This window comes from Pyrus communis, chromosome 11 (genome assembly GCF_041283825.1).
Source record: "Pyrus communis isolate YQ-2024b chromosome 11, ASM4128382v1, whole genome shotgun sequence".
Classification (NCBI taxonomy): Eukaryota; Viridiplantae; Streptophyta; class Magnoliopsida; order Rosales; family Rosaceae; genus Pyrus; species Pyrus communis.
The window spans coordinates 535,973-548,447 of record NC_142575.1 but is presented as its reverse complement, the minus strand read 5'-3'; the positions used below and the strand labels follow the sequence as shown (position 1 = coordinate 548,447).

At 37.5% G+C, this 12,475-nt stretch overlaps 3 protein-coding genes across 4 annotated transcripts; all 3 read left to right on the top strand.

Annotated features, from left to right (window-relative positions):
- The first annotated feature begins 981 nt into the window (after nt 1–981).
- On the top strand, nt 982–2,800 carry LOC137742292 (non-specific lipid transfer protein GPI-anchored 6). 2 transcript variants are annotated; one of them, XM_068482121.2, is made up of 4 exons: nt 982–1,464; nt 1,582–1,683; nt 1,811–1,986; nt 2,532–2,800. In XM_068482121.2, the coding sequence occupies exons 1-3, from the start codon at nt 1,122–1,124 to the stop codon at nt 1,945–1,947; spliced, it is 582 nt and encodes a 193-aa protein (XP_068338222.1). In that variant the 5' UTR covers nt 982–1,121; the 3' UTR covers nt 1,948–1,986; nt 2,532–2,800. The 2 variants fall into 2 exon arrangements, with proteins under 2 accessions (XP_068338222.1, XP_088536045.1); XM_088679919.1 differs by lacking the exon at nt 2,532–2,800 and having other exon boundaries at nt 1,811–2,068.
- Nucleotides 2,801–4,555: 1,755 nt separating this feature from the next.
- On the top strand, nt 4,556–7,430 carry LOC137742119 (uncharacterized protein At5g01610). Its single transcript, XM_068481876.2, has 2 exons — nt 4,556–5,190; nt 7,066–7,430. Exons 1-2 carry the CDS (start codon nt 4,696–4,698, stop codon nt 7,108–7,110), a joined length of 540 nt encoding a protein of 179 aa, XP_068337977.1. The 5' UTR covers nt 4,556–4,695; the 3' UTR covers nt 7,111–7,430.
- Nucleotides 7,431–9,133: 1,703 nt separating this feature from the next.
- Nucleotides 9,134–11,452, top strand: LOC148692610 (uncharacterized). The gene is made up of 2 exons (XM_088679918.1): nt 9,134–9,730; nt 11,179–11,452. Exon 1 carries the CDS (start codon nt 9,205–9,207, stop codon nt 9,727–9,729), a length of 525 nt encoding a protein of 174 aa, XP_088536044.1. The 5' UTR covers nt 9,134–9,204; the 3' UTR covers nt 9,730; nt 11,179–11,452.
- Nucleotides 11,453–12,475: the final 1,023 nt, after the last annotated feature.

Here is a 12,475-nt window from a genome sequence, read left to right as displayed (position 1 = left end):
CTAGTTTCTAAAAGCAAAACAAGTCCAAAGCTTCTTTACGACTTCCTTGTTCACCAGCATCATTGTAAGGCAGATTTGTCTGCCTCCAAAGATTATCAGAGATATAAAGTAAGTATTATCTAATCACGGATGAATGAAAATGGTCACAGGTTCGAGATTTTAATCCAGATAACCACGAGTTTCCAAAACTAGATACGTAGAAAATGATCTTGAGTGAAACAAATTAGAGAAATATTTTAAATTTTGTGTTTTCTGCTTCTGGTTTTGAGATTAATACTGAAACAAAAGATACCATACAACACAATACAATGAAGTGCCCCTTTGTTTATGCCATTACAGAACTCATCCTTCAGGCCAACTGAAAGATCCCCCAACTGTCCTCTATGTGTGGAAAAAACAGAAGAAAAACATTACAATATTAATGTACTTTTAAGTAGTATGTACTAATTCAACGATTGTGAAACCTCATACGTAGTGTATGATTAAGAGTTACATATAAGTTATTGCACCGGTGTCTCTTTACTGAGGAAGTCTTACTAATTGAACAATTTTGATTCATACAATCATTGTAATTCACATCATATATATGATTAAGAGTTATATAAATTATCACATTGGTGCATCTTTATTTCGAAAGTCTTACTAATTGAATACTTTTGATACGTACAAACACCTTAAGCCAAGTTTTATGTACAATCAAGGGAAAGAGAAGTTACCACACCGGTGTCCCTTTATTCCCCTTTTTTTTTTGGGTGGGGGTGTTGCTGTTGCAAAAAGGACAGTATTTCAGTTCATTCAGGGTTTGCGCAAACGAGGGCACTACAGCAGATGAGTCCATTATTTCTTCTAGTTTCAGATGTGATATTTTGGTGCACTATGTGACAGGCACCCGCGATTTCAAGATAAAACATGTCCTTTCACATGTGAAGCCTCCAATGAAACTATACGAAGATGCTTGCACAATTATTGCCACTCCACCACCCAACTACCTTCAAAATGGCATAAAAACCAAAAGGGCAGCCAAGAAAAAGCAGAAAAACCACACACAAAAAAAAATAAATAAAAAAACCCATTTCTTCTCTCTCTCCCGGCCCCCATCTCTCCTTTCTTTCTGCACTACCATGAGTAACTCAAAGGATGTGAGTGTGCAGGCACTCACATGCGCCTTGGTGTTGATATTTCTAGTTGGTTTTGGCAGCTGCAACATAGACCAGGATAGGGCAGAATGTACAGACCAGCTAGTAGGGCTTGCCCCGTGTCTTCCGTACGTCGGCGGTGATGCCAAAACTCCAACCTTAGATTGTTGCAGTGGAATTAAAGAAGTGGTGCAGAAGAGCAAGAAATGCCTCTGTATCCTAATCAAGGACCGCGACGATCCGAAACTCGGCCTCAAGATCAATTCCACTCTTGCTTTGAACCTTCCTAGTTCCTGTCATGTACCTGTCAACATATCAACATGTATTGGTAAGTACATATATATAATCAACTGAAGTATATTCTAATTAGTTTAATTTCTCTAGAAATGGACATGATTATATATATCACTAGTTTGATCATTTTCAACGTTGTTGATGGATTCAGATCTCTTGAATTTGCCATCAAACTCTCCGGACGCGAAGATGTTCCGGGATTTTGAAAACCAGACTGAAGCGAGAAGCAACACTACTGCCCCTTTATCCAGCGGTATTCTAACAAATTTACTCCTAGAATTTTAGCATACTATGAATGGTAATTAATTTAATTACAATTTAATAGTTTTTTATCTAGTAATAAATGTTTAATTTACTTGGTTTTATGTTAATTGTTATAGTGAATTCTACAAGCAGTGGTACAGTTGCTCAAGCAAAGAGTGATGGTGGGAGGCTGGAAAAAAGATTGATGGGAATAGAGATGCTATTTGGGACTCTGCTGGTGTTTTATATTTCACACTTGGTGTTTTATGCTTGATACAAGACTGCCTTGTCCTTACTGCTGATCGTTTTGTGTGTAATGATCTCTCTCTCTCTCTCTCTCTCACATCATCTGCACTTATCTCTCTAATTATATATTAATCAATTGGATATTATTATGGGGCGTGTATGGATCAATTGGGATCATTCGAACCCTTTATATCATGTTTTGTAATTTGTAATGACAAATGTTAACAAAATTATAGCCTGCAACTAAAATGGTCACTTTTGGCAACAAATATTGATCACTTTTATGTCCTATATGTTAACACTAAACCACAAGCAAGATTCAGTTACTCGAATCACAACTGAACAAAATACAAAACACCAATTCATATAAGGTTGAAGCATACTAACCTGAAGAACTTTCATTGGATGCAACCATGGTTATTCACGATCAACCTGAATGCAGCTGCACTTCTTCTCTCTATCACGATGAATATTGATCACTTTTATGTCCTATATGTTAACACTAAACCACAAACAAGATTCAGTTACTCAAATCACAACCGAACAAAATACAAAACACCAATTCATATAAGGTTGAAGCATACTAACCTGAAAAACTTTCATTGGATGCAGCCATGGTTATTCATGATCAACCTGAATGCAGCTGCTCTTCTTCTCTCTGTCACGATGCTTATTGCTCAAACTAAGAACAGAACTCAGTTCCAAAAAAGCGTGTTCTTGTGAGAGGAGAGGTCGCTATATGTTCATACACATATCCCTTCTCATAATGGAATGAGGACTCCCTATTAGAATCCTTATGGAAAACAACTTATATTTTCCTAATCCATATCAATTCATTACTCCAACAGAATTCTCAAGTTTATATCAATTGGTTTCAGATAGCCAATGCCGGATCACCTAGTCTCAAGTTTATATTCTTAACACTATATATCTTCAGTTTCTCTTCTTTCTTTTTGGTAACCCACAAAATTTGAAGAAAATGAAATTTTGGTGAATGTTTCGCGGGCTCGTTTTTCAGACAATCTGATACATTGGGTTAGTAAACTGTCAATCTAAAACTCTAGTTTGTAGACACAGTCAAGAATGTTAGTAGACCTCACTGTTTTCACAGTCCTGAAATATCTCATTGGGATGTTAATGTTTTGGCAAATGATCAAATTTTCCTCACTTCCTTAATATTAAAGAGAAAGAAGTGCCTCTTGAGAGGAGCTAGAGCTAGTGGCTAGCTATCCCTCTTTCACGACGAAGTGCCTCTTTCACGACCTTATACAAATCATGAGACTCGATGCGAAAAAGCTAAAATATGTAGCAATTTTTAATTACAATAGAAAACAGTCACTTTGTCGTCTCTTTTTCATTTTTGTTCGTAAAGCACAAACCCTTTTTCATTATTGTTCGTCATCTCCAATTCAAGCCCAAAGCTATGGCCATGGTACATTACAAAGCCACATGGGCTTCAAGCTTCTATACCGGCCTTGCATTGAAAGACAATATCATAAGTATGCTCATGCGTAAAATTTAACAATATGCATCGCCACCAGCTGTGAGCCACCAGAAATTATCGTGATAAAACCATTAGCTGATCCTCTTGAAGAAAAAAAAAATTACGTATGTGCAGACGATCTAAACTTAACGAAACATATTCCTTAGCATATAAAAATGCTAGAAACTTCATGTAGTATTCGTGTCACTTCTGTGTCAAACCTTTTATATTAACAAATCGTTTCGTATCAAACTCATTATCTTAATGGGTTCTTAAGAGGTGACTCAACAATAATCTGACTCGCTAACGTGTCGTTTCGAGTCAGATTAATGGATCGTGCAAGAAATTGTCATGCCTAATGTCTACACCAAACAAACAAATTGTATTTGTGTCATTTATGTGTCATATCCATTATCTTAATAGGTGATCTAATAACGACTTGATTCGTTAACGAGTTCTTAACGTGTGATCTGATAATGACCCAACTCATTAACAAGTTGATTAAAAAATTATTACTTTCATATCATTTCGTGTCAGATTAATAAGTCGTTCAAGAAATTATTACGTCTTTTTTAGACTCAAATTCTAATTGTGGTTGACGAATCATGAAATGTAACCCATGCTTTGGTGTACCTTTCTATTTATATCTTCTTCCCTCTTTTTGGTTATAGTAGTGACTCATCCATATATATTTTTTTTATCAATAGTGACTCATCCATATATATTTTTTTTATCAATAGTGACTCATCCATCTTAACTGTTCTTGTGTTTTTTTTTTCCCCTTAATTGAGAAATTCATTGGATAAGGTGAAATCAAGAGGTAATTTTTGGGGTTTTTTTTTAATATATAAAATGGTATTTTTTTGGATCTGGCATGATAATATTTTTACCGTAACCTAAAGTATGACATATCTAAATACTTTAAATTAGAACGAATATCTCATACTCCGAGATATCGTAACCCAACATTGTGTACAAGTCATAATATCCTTTTCTTTTCGTTTTTAACCAATAAGGCATTATCCATTATCTGATTCTTCTGCCACCAACCAACCTGGACTTCAAGAAAAACCCATGATTTCCCATAAATACCACACCAACCTCAAAACAAATCCAAACCGTCCAAGCCTCTCAAATCCAACGGTACAGACTCCTCTAAACCCCTCACGTCCTCAATATATACACCCAAAAATCTTTCCCGGAAAGTCCAACCTGCAAAGGATACTCAAGAACCCGAAAAGCACAGAACTTTGTCAAAACCCACACACACTCTCTGTAGCACCCGACCCGAATATGGCACAGAACCCGAAACCCCATCTGGGTCTGATCCCGATCCTCCTCTTCTCTCTCTCCGTCCTCCCAAGTCTCTCTCTTTCTCTCTCTAACTCCCCACCCGCAGTCTTCGACATTTTACCCGAATACGGCCTCCCCCGCGGCCTCTTACCGTCGTCGGTCTCCAACTACACGCTCTCCGACGACGGCCGATTCGTCGTCGTTTTGCCCAAGACCTGCTACATTCAGTTCGATTACTTGGTCTACTACGAAAAGACCGTAACGGGCAAGCTCACATACGGGGCGATCACGGACTTGAAGGGGATTCAGGTCCAGAGGTTCTTGTTCTGGTTCGACGTCGACGAGATCAGGGTCGATTTGCCGCCCTCGGATAGCATTTACTTCACTGTTGGGATCATCAACAAGAAGCTCGACGTCGATCAGTTTGAAAATGTCCGGTCTTGCCGTGACGGGTTATCGGGTTCTTGCGTCGGGTTGTTCAAACGGGGCATTCAGGTATTTTATTTATTTGATTACTTAAGTAACTGTTTATTTATCGCTTCTTGATTGCTTTTGGGGTTTTATAATTTTATGTTTTTTTATTGAATTATTGTGTGTAAATTGGATTTTTGAGTTTTGAATTCTTGCAACTTTATGCTTCTGGGTTTGTAATTTTAGAGCTAAATTAGATAATTAAAGTATAAATTGAATCCTTGAAGTGGTCATCTTTGTTAAAAAGAATTAATTTTGTTTGTAAAGATTGTGTTTTGTGTGTGATTATATGAGAAGTTTAATTCACTTTCTGAATTGTCATTATTTTTCCTGGTAATTGGGGAGGTAGTTAAGTTATTTGAATCTGTGGATGTAATCGATACGAACCGAAATGGAAAACAACAAAAACAAATCAATTTTGTTTGTAAAGGTTTTGTGTGTGATTATATTGAGAAGTTTAATTCAATTTCTGGATTATCATTGTTTTTCCTTGTAGTTGAGCAGGTAGTTAAGTTATTTGAATTTGTGGAAGTAATTGATTCGAACTGAAATGGAAAACAACAAAAATGCATAGAGTTGAGTGGTCCTATTGAGGAAAGCTCCTCAAGAACTTCCTTAATCATCAGCTTGCTTATAAGACCAGAAAGAGTGTTAGGTGTCCCTAATAAACTACTGGGACAGTTGGGCGGCTGCATGCGAAAGGCATGAGCATATAACAGCTTGGACAGCAAATTATTCTGTCTACAACCTGACGACATGCGTAACAAACGACACAGTGTGCAGAGTCTGCAAACTTGTCTTATGCGAAGCTTATGCATTACATTGAATTAGACTGTACTGGCATGTTTATTTGTTGAGTGAAGCTATGGTCGGTTTCATTGAATGGTTGAATTCGTAGGGAATGAGATCATGTTTTTAAGTCTAATGGAAATTGAATTAAAGTCTAGTGTGGGTGTATCATGAAAACCAAGTCACCAAAATTTAGGAGCATTTTATTGGAAGGTAAGTACACTGAAAGTTCTTCATGAAAGAAAGGGACTATTCATGCGTAATTTTTATCCTCTCATCCTCTGCTAGTTTGTCGGGTTAGATACTATGAGGCCGTTTCTGTTTTGTGGTTTACGGTTGGTTTGATATCATAAAAGGGTTTCAATATGTGGGTTGGAACTGGGATGGGGGGTTGTGGATGCTCAATATGTTTCTCATGCATAACATTATCAGTTCAAACTGGTGTGTGCGTGTTGCACCTTAAAGATTGATCTAGAATCTACGATATTAAATGAACGATAGGAAATTGGGTGGTCCCACCATGGGGAAGAAGGGTGTGTTGGGATTTATTGATTGTTATCTCTCTTTTGAAAATGTGAGAAATCTTGAGTTTTGGGAGTAAGCATTTGCATAGGCTTGTGTCTTGTGAGGATGAGATTGTTGTATCTGTGGCTTCTTAATGTTAACTTGGGAGTTAAAGGACAAGGAATGTTCTCTAGAGATCTCTGAAAATCAAACAAGTGGATTTCATGGAACTCTTCAATCACACGAAAATTAGTACCTCCATTTGGTTTTTATTTTTTTATTTTTTATTTTTGGGTTATATTTTTACACTGACAATGAGCGACCACAGTTTCAGAGTTATTAAAGATGCCATAGGGTTTAGTTAATTCTTAAGTCATTTTTGCTCTGTTGGGAACCTTGGCACAGATAAGAACCTTAGAATCACATGATTACAAGTGACTAAACCTTTGCTATAGGTTGTCTTAATCTCTGCATTAAGTGAGCTTTGAGGTTAAAAGTTTATCTTCCTGAAATTTTTTATGCTGTGTTCAAATTGGAATCCGTACTCGTTGTGCTTCACCCTACCGATATGTATGTAACATGTTCTTTTCCTGTGGTGATTTGCAGCTTCCAACCCCGGTGGAAGAAATTGAGATGCTAATTACCGAATAGACACCACCAAGTGGTTATGCTGTACGATGGAGTGGCTGAGCAAAGGGGCTCTCCAAGAAGTAGTTCACACTTCCAGACTCACAAAGCCGTCGAGTTTGGTTTTAGAAGAAATCAGTGTTATGTACTCCATAAGGGAATTTACTAGTGTTACTCGTTCGAACTGCGTAGTTTGTATCTGCAGACTGCATTATCGTCAAATATCGTGTATGACGTAATCAAATCTTGTATATATTAAGCTGGATGTTAAAACTCAAGACTGTTACTTCTACCCGTTAATATCAAGGGTGAAAGTTGAAATGGATATGTGTGCATCTTGGTGATATTACCTTGTTAGCGTTGTCGTGAGTGTCGGTGGAAATCGGAGGCAAACTATCTCCTCTCTTTGACATCCTTCTGAAATGAATGTTCGTTTTACTTTACTTGACAGACTAATCTGGAAACATAACACGAAGGCAACATATTAATGTTGTTAGCTGAAGATTATGCCAATTAATCGAAGTATGCATGATGAACCGCAATCGAATTCAAACCCTAAAGCATGCATGTTGAAATTTGATGATCGGGACGTTGAAGATTTCGGAATCCATCGAACTCAACCAAGCCATAAACAGCTGGCTGGAATTTGCTCGCCCAAAGAATTGATTGAATGGGGAAGGGATAGAAATACAAGACATTTGTAACAAGTCGATATACATAGGTCGATTTGCTGCCATCGAGGGAGAGGAAGGACAAGGATTTCAAGGAAAGAATCTCAGGTTTTCCTCTATATTGTTAGAGCTCAGTGACCCAGTCGCAGATTGCTTTCGAGGACTTTCTTGGAGGAAAGGCTCATTGGCAAGACACCAGTCGAGTTAGTATGTGGTGAATCAAATTTACGAGCTTGAAATAACAGAATCTCAAACTGGCAGCAGCAGTACATTCGAATAACAGATCGTGAGTGCTCAGAGAGGCTGCATCGCATTCTATAACACGTCAGGAAAATAACAGCAGAAGCTGTAGAACATCCTGCAGTCGTAGATACATTTGTTTGCGGTGGAACAGAGTAGAGCCTGCCAGCCACTGTGATGAGCTCTGAAGTGTGAGTAGCTTGACAAATATCACATGGTGTCATCGGCGAGCCTCAGTTTCTTGAATGATTTTGACTGCTCATACAATACTCTTGAAGGACCAACACCGTAAAGCACTCCGCTCCAAGGCTTCAGTTCTTCTGCATTTGAGGGGAATCCAAAACTTTGTGGCACTCCACTTCCAAATGAATGCAGACAGATCAATGGTGTTGATGACAGCATGACACGGCTAATAAGAACAATCGGGATCAAATTCCATGGTTTCGTATTTTCGTTGTACTTGGGTTCATCGTAGGATTTTGGGGAGTTTGTGGTCCTTTGATGGTTAAGAAGACATGGCGATATTCAGATTTCCGATTCCTAGACAATGTAAATGATAGGCTGTGTGATGATAACCGTGTGGATGACCAGGATGCAGGGAGCGCTTAGAAATTTGATTGTGTTTGCTTTCTTCTTTTGACAACATGTACTTTTTATCTTACGTTATCATTTTCTTGTTCCATAACGCCATCAATTTGCTTTATGAGTGTCGTTCACGTTACCAAAAATTTATATATATATCCATATAACATATGTAATCAACAACATAACCATTTTTTTAAATACCGAAATCAATATATTTATAATAAGAGGATGGAGGAATAAATTGATTGCCAACTCATTATTTTTAAAATTCAAACCTAAGACCTATCACTTAAAGTGAAGAGAAATAATATTAAACCGTAGTACAAAGTGGGTGGGGAAATATAATCATCTTGTATTGGACTTTCACATTTGTCCTTGGGAATGGATGTTACAATTTGGAATAATTGAACATGGTTAAAAATGTCATTAACTTGCCCTCGTAACAAAGAATTGCATTGGACTTTCCCTCCAACTAAAGATACCTACCAACAACCATCCAGCCCAATCATAGAACAAATTTTTCTTCCTATATTACCCCTCAGCATTCTCCTAAACTTCCATCTCTCTCCCTCCTCTGTTCTTCCCCAAGTCAAACTCTCACCTTTCTTCCTCGGAGGCAACAATGGCACCAGGCACCGCTCAGATCTCTCTCTACCTTCTCCTCCTAATCCTTTTCTCAAAAACCGATCTAACTCTATCCCTCAGATACCTCAAACCCAATCCCAACGGTCCATCCAACACCTCCGTATCAATCGCAGACGTCCACGACCTCCTCCCCAAGTACGGCCTCCCAAAGGGTCTCTTACCCAACAACGTAAAATCCTACACTCTCGCAGAAGATGGAAGCTTTGAGATCTTCCTCGGAAGCCCGTGTTATGTACACTTTGATCAGTTGGTTTACTACAACAAGCATATTAAAGGGAAGCTGAGTTATGGGGCAGTTTCTGATGTGTCTGGGATTCAAGCCAAGAAGCTTTTTATTTGGGTTTCTGTTACCGGGATTCACCGTGACAAAGGATCGGATTCCGTTGAGTTTTACGTTGGTGCCTTGTCGGAGAAGCTGCCGGCGAAACAGTTTGAAGATATTCCTGAGTGTAAGAACAAGGCTTGCCATGGTGTCGGAAGTGGTTCTGTTGAGTCAATCTGAGGTATTATTCTTTCCTTCTAGAAAATACAGAATTATTGGTTTTATTTGTTTTTTGTTGGATTAAATGGGAAAGACTAGAATTTTTTGTTACTGGTTTTTGCGTGTAGCTCAAGTGGTTATGAGCGTTTACTCGTGCACTTCGGGTTTGTGTAAATCCACCTATCTAATAACGCTTGTAGCAACAAAACAAAACAAAACAAAAAATCCACAGAAGCATTTGGATTTTTCAGGAAGTTCAGCCCTTTATATTTTTCCTCTGAGTTTGATATTTGTAAGATTAATTGTAGGCTAGGCTATTGAAAAAAAAATAATCGAATCAAACCGGAGGAAACTGAATGTTTGTTGATTGTTTGTCTCGGCAGATTAGATTATTAGACCAACAGAAGATCAAAAGATTTATTGCAGACAGATTGAAAGGAATATATCTGTCTTTGGCTTTGATTTCTCTTCAGGACCTATGATAAACAGTGAAGTTGTGTGTGTGTGTGTTTTTCTTTTTTTTTCTGATTAACGACTTGTTCGATCTGAATGTAGAATGTTGTGATCATGCTCAAGAAAGATCAAGGATTTCAATAATATTCGGGTGATAATATAGGCACTTGACATTTGAATCACCAAAATTTGGAATCTCGCATTCTTTACTTCCATATAGGCACTGGACATCAGAAATGCAAATTTTGTTCCAATCTTGTTTCGCTTTGTTTCACTACTATCCATGCTCTGACTCTTTGGGGCATTGCTTAGTTTTCTCCTATAGATAGTGTTCAAATATTGGAGGTTCAGGTCTCAGGTCGAAAGATCAACTTTATCAACCCCATCTTGGACCTTATTTTCTTAATTTCTGATGCAGGAAGTTCTCAGTACTTAATGAGCTGGTTCAGTTCCGATGTGTCATTTAGCAATTTGTACTAACGTGTCTCTAAATCTGTTTATCGTTAAGGGCGGCATTGCATTATCATTTCTCCATTTAACGAGATTTGGTGGAGCTATGCTGGTGAAAATCTTGTAATCTCTTCAAGTTTTCTGCAGGGATCATTCAAAAAGAAGTTTATAGTGATGCTGCATGATGAAAAGGCTTTCTAGGTTACTATAAAAACAAATCCAAAATCAAAACCAAATTTGTATTGTTGAAGCCCTAAAACCTTCATATGTGAAGCACTAATCATACAGCTGGGAAGCTGGACAACATTGTGCAGCTTCCCGGCTGTATGTTTTATGTTCGAAAGACAACATTTTAAACCCAAATTTTCACCAATTATTGAAAGAGGGAGGATTTGATTCTATTTAAAAGTAAAAAGTTTCTGTCTAGATTTCTTAAGCAAAAGTATAACTAACTTGCTTCATTAAATTGGCTTCATGGGCATTGGCCTAATGTAGGCTTTACTTGCTAAAATCGAAAATTAGGGTAATCTTGGGAGGACTAATGAAGCTGCCCCGATATTGTTGCAGGTAGAAAAAGTACAATGCAATCACTGCATGGAAGAAGGAAACCATCTGCAGATCTTTCCATCGATCTCTTGCAGTCATCTGTATGCTTGAACAAGGTGGCCAGGAGAAGCAAATAAATGTGCATATGAATTCTTCGTAGCAGAGAGAGAGAGAGAGCGCAAGAGAGGGGTTGCTCTGTTGTAAACCTTGTGATTAATGAGTGTGTGTGTGTGTGTGTGTGTGTGTATACGTATAAAAATTTCATGCTTGTCAATAAATTATTTGGTGGACCTTCTTTCTTCTTTTCTTCCTAAATTTGTAAGGGAAAAGATACAGCAGCATTAAGCTGTTTCTACAAGTGAAACAGTATGCAGTGGATAGGGATTGAGTCTCCCATTGTCCCTGCTGCTTGGCTTTCATACATATTCTAAAATTTACCTTTCTGACGTATTCTTGGCTTTCATATAACGAATCCGAAGGCAAAGCTGTTTCTCTAGTAAACCATTCGACGTCATTTCTGTGACGAATCCGAATGCAAAGATGAAATGATCTAAAGAGAAACATGCAAACACAAAAGAACTTCAGATTCAACCACCAAAGCCTCGTAAAACCTACTCGAGCCACAACGCACAATACAGATCGACCATGTAACGGCGTAAAGTGGCAGATCCATACTGAAAGCAAAGGTAAAAACTCTCCTAGAGAGATTGGTTAATGTCTGTACAATGAAGTATGAACTAGAACCAAATCCTTGTGGTCAACTATTATTATGTAATTAGATTTGTTTAGAAACCGAAGACTTAATTAATCATATTTAATCATGTATTTTAGAACCAAATCCAATGTGAACTCTACAAATAACACCAATTTTAAAGTCTTGGAGGGTTGAATCTTGCAATCAATAATGGCTAATATATTTAAATTAAAAAATAAATATTACCATAACAATCGGCATGCACTATTAGTCTATGATTAGGTCATCTAAGATCAGCCTAATTAATTAATGATTAGGGTCTCAATTATCCATCCAAATATTTGAACAAAGCTTGGCTGCTTTAAAACAAGCACGAGCTTCTATTCTCACCCAATAACAACTTGACAAGTATCCAAAAAAATTAAAAAATTAAAACATGAACTAACAACTTGGACACTGGTCAACTTGTTATTGGGAGAGAGTAGGAGTAGCCAAGCTTTGTTCCAAATATTTTACTTAATTTTTTTCACCAACTTGCCAATAGAATAGTAATTATATATTTATATACAATCTTTGACCTATTTGACATGCATAAAATTATAAAAATGCTTTTTCACTATGGGT

Excerpts from the sequence above, each read along its gene's own strand:
- LOC137742292 (XM_068482121.2), top strand. The coding sequence starts at position 1,122 with ATGAGTAACTCAAAGGATGTGAGTGTGCAGGCACTCACATGCGCCTTG. Across the intron at positions 1,465-1,581 it reads CAACATATCAACATGTATTG|ATCTCTTGAATTTGCCATCA; the intron begins GTAAGTACATAT and ends TGATGGATTCAG. Across the intron at positions 1,684-1,810 it reads TACTGCCCCTTTATCCAGCG|TGAATTCTACAAGCAGTGGT; the intron begins GTATTCTAACAA and ends TAATTGTTATAG.
- LOC137742119 (XM_068481876.2), top strand. The coding sequence starts at position 4,696 with ATGGCACAGAACCCGAAACCCCATCTGGGTCTGATCCCGATCCTCCTC. Across the intron at positions 5,191-7,065 it reads TGTTCAAACGGGGCATTCAG|CTTCCAACCCCGGTGGAAGA; the intron begins GTATTTTATTTA and ends GGTGATTTGCAG.
- LOC148692610 (XM_088679918.1), top strand. The coding sequence starts at position 9,205 with ATGGCACCAGGCACCGCTCAGATCTCTCTCTACCTTCTCCTCCTAATC.